The sequence below is a fragment of the Malania oleifera genome, chromosome 6 (genome assembly GCF_029873635.1).
Source record: "Malania oleifera isolate guangnan ecotype guangnan chromosome 6, ASM2987363v1, whole genome shotgun sequence".
NCBI lineage: Eukaryota > Viridiplantae > Streptophyta > Magnoliopsida > Santalales > Ximeniaceae > Malania > Malania oleifera.
This window is the reverse complement of record NC_080422.1, coordinates 70,714,770-70,725,206: the sequence shown is the minus strand read 5'-3', so window position 1 is coordinate 70,725,206 and position 10,437 is coordinate 70,714,770. Positions and strand designations below refer to the sequence as shown.

At 33.6% G+C, this 10,437-nt stretch overlaps 1 protein-coding gene across 1 annotated transcript in view; it reads right to left on the bottom strand.

The window, feature by feature from the left end:
- Positions 1-2,997: 2,997 nt before the first annotated feature.
- LOC131157359 (serine carboxypeptidase II-2) overlaps positions 2,998-10,437 on the bottom strand; it is a 38,581-nt gene continuing 31,141 nt past the window's right edge. The window contains 2 exon segments of the mRNA XM_058111437.1: positions 2,998-3,477; positions 3,702-3,807. Of these exon segments, the coding sequence (XP_057967420.1) occupies positions 3,316-3,477; positions 3,702-3,807 (268 nt within the window). The 3' untranslated portion in view covers positions 2,998-3,315.

Genomic DNA, 10,437 nt, shown 5'->3' with positions numbered 1-10,437 from the left:
AATTGTTAGAATTGGTACATTCCCAAGAGGGGGGTGAATTGGAATTTTAAAATTTTCTCCTAGGTTAAGTCAAGTGACAATATGATTTGGCAACCTAGGGTCTTTCTATACTATCCCAAATGTGCAGATAGATATAAGGAACGTAAATTAAATCATGCGCTTCATTCACACTATAACATACACGTGCAGAAATGTAAATTGTGGAAATGTAAAGAACACGCACGAAATGTTATCGAGGTTCAACCAACTGTGCTTACGTCCCTGCCTTGGCTTACCAACACAAGAATTACTACTATAAGCTCACTTAAAGGGTGAAGCGATATCGGTTACAACCAGGTCAATTAAAGGCGCTGACCTCAACCAACACGCCTTACTAGGATAGCGCACCTAACTTTCCTAACCGAATCTAAGCCAATCTGAAACTATTTGACAGGGCTAGTCTCCCTCTTCAGGACCACGCCTGGAATACAAATGATATAGAAATTTGAGTACAAATAAAGTGTTTTTTACACTAAGAAAATATGTACCAATATGCTCAACTAAATAATGCACTCACAGATGATAGGATATTAAGCTCTAGTGAGACTTAGTTATCCAATGCTTGTGATGTGATTAATCAAAAGCTCTTACTAACCCTAACACATATCTCAAAAATTATTTCTCAAGTAATAAGCACAGTGGATAATAGGGTTTTTACGCTTGCTCAAAAGATTTTCATCAGAGCACAAATCAAGCTTATGAACACTTGCAATGAGGATGCAAGGTTCTCATCCACTTAAGGGTTTTCCCCAATCAAATATTTATGAGTGAAATATAATAGGAAAAACCTTAGGTATCTCTCCAAAAATCAATACATGAAACATTTTGAAATAAAGGAGAGAATAACCTATGTAAGAGATATAAGACTACATTTCAAGTTAAGTAGATAGATGAACACAAAAGGTAGAACTTTAGCAATAGATTTGAAGGATTATAGGAGTATGAGGATTTTGGCCAAAAACATTTTCTAAGGATTTTTCTTAATCATAAACCCTAATCATTTCTTAATCTTTGCAAATGATGGGCTATATATAGAGGTTGGAAAAATTATAGTCGTTGGGGACACGCTGGGTATTTTTGAAAAAGTTTAAGTAAGTTTATTTAAAATTAACCCAGTTTAACTCTCGATAAAATTTCAACAACCCGAGTGTCCAAGTTCAGTCGACCATGGGGAAAATGAACTGAGTTGTTGGTCGACCGTCTCAGGAGATTTGAAAGTGATTTTCTAATTTAGCACTGTTCGGTCGACCAGGACAATTTGAACTATGAAGTTCGGTCGACCAGGGCGTTGGGGCATCTCAACTCTCGGTCGACCGAAGAACTCAATATAACTGAGTTTGGTCGACCGAACATGCCATCTTTGGGCATTTCGGTCTTTTTCTTTCTATTAGAAATACCCTACTCATATAGTAATGTAATTTTAAGGCAATAGGGCAAATTGTGTGTAGTATGGAGAATCCTAAATTCACTCTAAGGTCGTTGAGCTTTAAACCCTATCATACATGCAATGCATTAAATATTACAGATCATACTACTTTAGATATTACAGACCCAATAATAGAAAATACAATAGGTAAGAATGCTAGGGTCTTCATTCTTTAAGTCCATGTGCGTCATATAGAAATCTCCACTTGATTTTGCACACAAACTTATCAATCATTAAATACTAAGGTATTTGTCATGATCAAAATGGGATATGACTTATAAGGTCAACAGTATGAGATTTTGAGGTCGTTATAGGACATGCGTCGCCACAAGTTTTATTTATTTATTTATTTATTTATTTTACTTTTGTTCTCTATCTCTTCAATCGACTAGACGGAGCCCCCTCGCCCACCATGTGCATGGCCCCCACCTAATTTTTTTTGTCCCCTCTCTCTCTCTGTCTTCATTTGATTGATCCCACCCCAATTATCCCCTCCCAACACCTTTACATTATGTTGACATAAATTAAAATTATAAACCAATACAAACTATTGGCTCTCATTCTTAATTCTTTAGAGTTTGGGAGAAACTATTGAAACTATTAAGCAACACGAATTTTTTTTAGCATTAATTATGATACTAACGTTGGATTTTTTGCAACCTTTTAAATAATTTAGTACATCTCCTTACAGAGTCATTATGACATAACCTAATAATTTTTCTTTGGTCCATATGCTTTTGTAAGTTATTAACAATATTGACAACAATTGTGCCAATTTTTTAATGGTTCTTCCACATTTCTTAAGTTGGGTCTCATATAAATCCAAGTAAATATTAATAGTCACATTAAACCTCTCCAAGTCATATCTCTTGTGTGGAAGTATTCTTCATCTTTTTCATTAATTTTAGTTTTTTAAATTACTCATGAGAACATCACACTCACTATCTATAAAGAAATTTAAAAACAATTCCAAAATATGTGAATAATTCTTATTATCTCCCTCACCAAAGCATGTGTTTATACGTTTCATTTAGTTTAACCCGGTGAGACCCCACGAATATCAAATCTACCAAAAATCATCCAAACACAACTCAAAATGTTTCAAGAAGATGATATAGTGAACTAACACCCATGATCCAAACAAAATCTTAGGAACCCGTGTAATTATCAAATTTGTTTTCATTTATTTTAAATAAATATAAAAATTATAAAATAATTTTTCAATTTTACAGCATTTACATATAAACAAATAAACAATAAATAGGTTTGGTAGAAATGACTTTATTCTTATTTTTATTTCTAATTTTTCAAAAAAATTACAAAAATACCACTTTATTTTTCAATTTTCTTTAAATTTATTTATATAGAAAATTTGTAAAAGATATTATTTTTTTTACTAATTTCTAAATTTCTAATTGCTTACTTTGCATTTTAGAGTGCAAAAATTAGATCTCAAACTTTGACTAGTGAATTATAACAAAATAAAATATAAAATTGTATTTAATTTCCAAATAGATGCAAATAAAAAATCCTAATTCCAAAACTTAAATGTTCATTATGTGGGAGTGCGAATAACAGATACTCCAGGACTACGCAAAATTTTGAAAATAAAATATCATGCCTGGAGATGGGAGCAGATGTTATGGCAGCAAGAACCAATCCCCTCAACCAGGACAAGTTAGATGCATTGGATATGCTACCAAGTTCCAAAGGGACTCCAATTATTCTTTTATCATTCAGGACAGTTCAAATTCAGTGTTCATGATTAATGCCAACTTGAAGGGGCCTGCTAGGTGCCACCTCCATCAACATTCCATCCCTCCAGCAGACTCCCCTCCCAAAATAGAAGTTTACGACTCACGAATTTGTTCCAAGGTCGGCATTGAATTTCCTGATAAGAAGTTTTTGATGAGTGCAAGAGCTTGTTTTGGTCTATGCAGGGGCACTTCATGGCCTGCTCCCCTCACTGTCACAAATGTGAGACCTATGTACTGCTGTGTCCATCCTCCAACCTGTTCAATACACCATTCAAATTCCGAGTTAAGTTACTGCTGCAAGTTGGTGGGAGGTGCAAACAAGCATGATCCATACTTCCATTTCAAGAAAAAAAAAATCATGGATAGCACACTTTATTAGTGATAAAGCTGCATCCTGGAAAACCATTCTATACACCATGATTAGGACTTAGCAAAGAGAAAAAGAATAACTGATTAAACGGCTACAAAAACTGCTATACCTGTCCATCATCATACCAAGCATGCCAACGACCGAGAGTTGGAAGCTTAAGAGCATCTATGCTGTAACGTGTGGATGTAACTGGAATTATGGCATCTGTATCACCACTGTCGCAAAAGAAAATAAAAAACTAGGATTATTACCTCATATAGGCAGAACCATCTGTCAATTAACCTAGATTCCAATGGACTTGTGTGGTAGGATTGAAGGGGCACAAAATGAGACAAATTTTCTGCATATTCTGTATGTAACTTAGTCAATTTCAATACAAGGGAAACATAAATGAAAATATTTTTATAGGGGCATTCTTAGAGGAGACCAATCGTGTAGTGCACCAATTAAAATCTTGGGGCATAGAGTGCAAATGAAAAAATATCTCCCGAGAGCAGGCACTCTCTGCAGCCAAAGCTAGGGCAATATCCAGCCAACCTGCCATGCAACCCTACTTATCATAACCAGCATTAGGTAAAGACCACTCATGGCCCCCAATGGTCCTCTTAGAAAGAGTAGATATATGAGAGTAATCCAGGCAAGAAAAAAATGACTGCACTCTATATAGCTTGAAAAATCTCAAATAATCAATTACACACAGATTACTCTCCTCTTTGGGATTCCTTGATATTATTTATTAGTTATCGGAACCTTCATGGTACACAACGCTTCCATCTTGGAACCTTGCTTCCATGTTTCTTATGATATAATCCTCACAGAACCTCATTCCTTTATTATAAACCTCAAAATACTTAGTAGGCCATACACCCAAGGGCTTTATTCTTTAGAAGGATGAAGTTACTATGTAATCTTGTAACACCTTAGGACATTGTTATGCAAAAATACTCTAATTATCACATCTGTTAAACACTTGGAGCTAGACTTATTTCTTTTTGAAAATGTTATATTCCATTTATTATTTTATAGTTTTATACATATTTTTTTTTTTCAGAGGCTTTCTATTAACCTTTGATTCATCTACATCTTTCTGCTTCCCACAAGTATTGCTCCTCCACTCTCTGTAACTATATATTAGTCTTGCTCATCTTTTGTACACACAGTTTGCAGTATTAAATGACAAATTATTAGATTCATATTTGTAATGAATACTCAAAGGTGCAGTTTTGCTTTCAGCTATCATCCTAATTATATAGCCAACACACTGAGTCGAAGAGTGAGCTCAAATAGGAGGCACAAACACTGATGCTGCCCATGGGAGCATGGATTTGGTGCTTGGATCTGGAATAGTGTAAATTTGGAGAAAATTCAATAAGAATTCGTTCCGAGTCTACCTGTCCAAATCCAAAACAAAAACTTGAGTACGTGTTCTTTAAGGCAGTGCGAAAGAAAGCTTAGACCAATAGACCTCCAATAGTCAATTGAGTTGTCCTAGATCCTCAAGAACTTGGGCATGGACTTCAGTGCATATCCCATGGCTTTTTTTTTTTTATTTTTTTTTTTTTGGGGAGATGGGGGAAAGAGGGGGGGAGGGGGGATGCAGAGCTTCCCAAATCTGGTGCAAAAGTAAAATCATGCCTATTCACTTTGTGCATCTTCTATCTCTCTTAATTGACATTAAGGAAATGAAAATTTACATTGTTTTCATGCTCATTCAAACTTTTATAGATCTTGTTCAACACACCCAAAAATTCCACCCGTGATGCACTCAATGTCCTAAATCTTTTCACATACAATTAGTCCCAAGCCTAAGTAAAAGGAAAGTCACATCAGGTAGCTTACAGCTACCGTAAAATTTGTTATATCTCTGCTATATGAATCCTAATATGCATTAGGGCAACCTATACGAGCGAGGTGTTGCGCATATACCACCTAGGCGTAGCGAAAATGGACGAGGGTGGGCCAAGTCATCGCCTTGAAGCTACATACCACATTGGCACCCAAGTATAGTGTCAAATATTAGAGGGTTGCTGGATCATTCTAAAGATGAGTGGGTAAAGAAGTTAGTTGAGGAGACTATGGTTAGATTAGGAGCAGGGACTATAGGTACACTTACGAGTAGAAGCATGGAAGTAGTTGAAATGATTATTAGAAAAAAATTAATGTAAACTACTTTCAAGAAACTATTTGGTACATTGGAAAAGAAAAGCATAATAATGGGGTAGGAATCATTTTGGACAAGACCTAAAATATAGCGTTGTATATGTTAAAACAATAGGCGCATAGAATCATAAAAATCAAAATGGTCTTAGGTCAAGAGATAATAAATTTTATTAGGGCTTATGCTCTAATGAGCACAATAGGTGGAGAGGCTAGGTAACTTCCAATCAATAGGTGTACACCAATGATTTTCTTTGAGTCTTTATCTTTTTCACTCTAGTAATAGGTAAACTTACTAGGAGTCTCCAAAAAGAGGTTCCATGGTGTGTGCTGTTTGCAGATGATATTGTCTTGATTAATGAAACTAAGGGTGAAATAAAATATATGTTAGAATTATGGAGAGAAGCTTTAAAATCTAGAGATTTGAGGATAAGCACCAATAACACTAGTAGATTTCGATACCTTGGATATATTGTGAAAGCTAAAAGAGAAATTGAAGGATATGGAATGCATAGAACTAAAGCTGGTTGGGTAAATTGGAAAAGTGCTTGAAGCGTGTTGTGTGATCATAGAATATCCTTAAGATTGAAAAGGAAGTTCTACAGTATGGCTGCAAGACTAGCTATTGTAGATGGAAAAGAATGTTAACTAAGAAACAACAAAGCCAAAGAGTAAAAGTTGCTAAGATGAGAATGCTAAAGTGAATGAGTGGTATAACGTTAAGACATAAATAAAGGAACGAACACATTCACAGTAAGTTAGCATAGCTCCTATAGAAGATAAGGGACAAAAGGGTCAAATGGGCTGGGCATCTATAACGCAAGCCAAATAGTGTACCAATGAAGAGGAATGAGCTGGTTACTATGAGAAGCAGTAGAAGGGGTATTCGTAGACCAAAAATAACTTAGAATGAGATATTGAATAAGGATTCAATACCTTGAATTTGTTAGAGGAAATTACCAATGATCATGTAAATGGGCGGTAAAGGATTCATGTAGCCACCCCATCTAGCGAGACTCAAGGCTTGGTTTGTTATTGTTATTGTAGTGCTTATGCTCCTTAAATAGGCTTAGGAAAGACCTTCAAAGACAATTTTGGAAGATATAGACAGTATTATACAAAGGATATCAGGGACAAAGAAAATATTCATAGGATCTTGTTTGAAAGGACCAATTGAAAAGAAAAATAAAGGTTATGAGAGGATACGTGGAGGTCATGAATATGGAGATAAAAATGAGTCCGGTGATATGATCTTAGACTTTGTCAGGTCGTGTGATCTTATTACAAAGCATGCTTTAAGAGATAATAACACTTAATAACCTCTTCAAGGGTGGATAAAATAAAAATCAAATAATTTTTTTCTTAACTAGGAGTAGATCGTTTATCATGTAAGGATGTAAAGTTATCCCAAGTGAAAGTTTGCCTACAGGACAGAGGATTTTAGTGTTATATATATGTACTAAGAAATGGAGTACATATATATAACACTAAAATCTGTTGTCCTGTAGTCAAAGAAAGGGTAATATAAATCAATGCAAAAGAACTAGGTGGTGAAACCTAAAGGGGAAAAATATAATAAAACTTAAAGATAAAATTATCAAAGTGGGAGATTGAACAATAGGGATAGTATAAGCCCAAACACTATTGGGAGTAGGATAGCTAGTTCTATTAAAAAGACGGCAAAAGAGATTTTTGGTGAATCTAAAGGAAGATTCTTAGCCAGTAATAAAAGTTGGTGGTGGGATCAAGATGTCCAAAAAGTCATAAAAACAAAAAGAACTTGGCATAAAACATGACAAAAATACAAAACATAGAAAACTTTGAAAAGTATAAAGTGGTAAGAAAAAAAATGCAATAAAGGTCGTTAGTGAAGCTAAAGATAGAGCATATAATACTTTATATGCTAAATTAGATACAAAAAAGGGTGTATTCAAACTTGCTGGAGGTAGAGAAAGAAATAGCAAAAACTTAGGGGCCATTTGGTATCACTTTCAAAAATTAGAGAAATGGAAACTAGAAACGAAAACCAAAAAATAGGAAAAAAAAAACTAAAAACTAGAAACTAGCAACCTATTTGGTTAACATTTATAAAACTAATACAAATTAAAAAACTTAATTAAAAAATGTTCATTTTCATCTTTAAATCAAATAATATTTTAGAAATACTATTAAAATAATAAAATTACGAACAATACACATTGAAAAAATTACTATAATAAAAATAAAATTTATTATAATTATTTTACTTAATTGTTCTACTTCTACAGACCCATTGTAGTCCGCCACTTCCTCGAACCTCGCAAACGTGGGAGCTTTGTGCACCGGGCTACACCTTTTTTATGACAATTGAAAAATAGTAAAAGTATTTTGTAATTGGATTTATTATTATTTTTCAAAATTTATGTATATTGTTCTTTCAATTATAATTAAATTCATATAATCATTTAATTTTGATTTTATTTTAAAAGTGTATAAAATGAATAATTTAATAATAAAAAAAACTATTTTTGGATATTAAAATTTCTGAGAACATGCTGCCAAAACAATTCAAAACAATAAAATATGGTTCTCAATTTTTTGGCAAAAGATTGAAAATCGACAATAAAAACTAACATAAAAAAAAACGTTTTTATGATCAATTTCTTCGCTATGGAGAAAAGAAAATAGAAAATAGAAAACAGAAAATAACAACGATACCAAACAGACTCTTAGCTAATGTAAAATGTATAAAAAATAAGGAGGCTAGTGTCTTGTTTGGACGATTAGACAAAGGAAAGATGACAAAGTTACTTTAATAAGCTATTTAAAGAAAACCAAGTAGGAGGCTGAAACTTAGAATTGACAAATAAATAAAAAAAAAGCTAAAACTTTGAGATTTAATCACAAATTAAAGTTAATGATGTTAAGTTTGCGCTACAAAAGATGACAAATGGAAAAGACATAGGACTGAATGGCATCCCAATTGAAGTTTAGAAATGTCTAAGTGATTATAAAATTTTATTTAATACAATTATGAAAACTAAGAAGATGGAATGGAGGAAAAGCACTTCAATACCCAAATGCAAAAATAACGGAGATGTTCAAAATTATAGTAACTATCGTGGAATTAAACTTATGAGTCATACAATCAAAATGTGGGAAAGGGTAATTGAACATAGACAGAGGTTAGAAATGAGGTTCTCAGAAAATCAATATGGTTTTATACCTAAGAGATTGGCTACAAAAGCTACATATCATTTAAGAGATTAATGAAAATGTTTAAGGAAAAAGGACTTGCATATGTTTTTTACTAAGTAAGAAAAATCCTACAATAGGGAAGTTCTATGGAGGGTTTTAGAGGGCAACCAAAAACTACATATTAGGTATAATGATGTCGTTAATAATACGTACAATAGAGTAATGAATAGTGTTATGACTACAATGGAGGGTCGAGGGAATTTCTAATCACAATGGGTGTACATCAAGGATCTGCTTTGAGCTCTTATCTTTTTAACAATAGTCATGGATGAACTTACTAGAAGCATGAAAACAAAGTTCCATGGTGTTTGTTGTACGTAGATGATTTTGACTTGATTGATGGAACTAAGGTATGGAGTAGAATCTAAGTTAGAATTATAGAGAGAAGCTTTAGAATCTAAAGGTTCTAGGATAAGTAAAAATAGGGCAAAATATATGAATTGTAATTTCAATCATGGTAGGAGGAATATTGGAGAAAAAATTAAACTTGATGGTCAAGAAATTAATAGCATTACTGGATTTCAATATCTTGAATCTATTATGCAAGCTAAAGGAGAAAGCAAAGAATGTGCTATCCGTAGAGTTAAAGCAAGGTGGGTAAAATGGAGAAGTGTCTTAGGCATGCTATGTTATCATAGAATACCCTCAAAATTAAAAGGAAAGTTTTATGGGACAGCCATAAGACCGTCTATACTATATGTAATAGAAACAACATATCTTAAAAATAAAGGTTGTCGAAATGAGAATACTAAGGTGGATGAATGGTATAGCGTTAAAGATAAATTAAGGAAGAATATACTTGTGATAAGTTAGGCATAAAACCTGTAGATGATAAGATAATAGAAGGACGACTCAAATGGTTTGGACACTTGCAATGTAAACTGTTAGAGTACCACTTTACCTAAAAGCTTAAGTTGTTAGGTTGTGGGTCAACAATGTATATCAAGCTTTAACACTTCCCCACACATGCAGTCCGATAGCGCGTGGAGAGATAAAGACATGATAAATAACACCCGTGACAGGAAACACAATAATTTTTTAAATGCACACAATAAACATGGGCAACAAGTCTAGACCCCCAGACCTCTTGGTAACCATCTCTGATACCATGTTACAATACCACTTTACCTAAAAGCTTAAGATGTTAGGTTGTAGGCCAACAATGTATATCAAGTTTAACATAAACCAAATAGTGCACACGAGGAGTGAGCTAGGTTTGGTTTGTTGTTGATGTTTCATTATTCCATACACCCAAATAGATCCAACTATCAGAGATACTCCCAAAATCTTAAATAACAACTTATTAGACATTTCATTATCATAACACCCTTTATCAACTTGAACTGGTTTATACACTCTTTGGTAGCCCAACATGTACTCATTAAAGCATGGCTAACTATTACACTGATAGTGGTTGAAAACAAGACAAAGTTTAAAGAAACCCTCGAAAA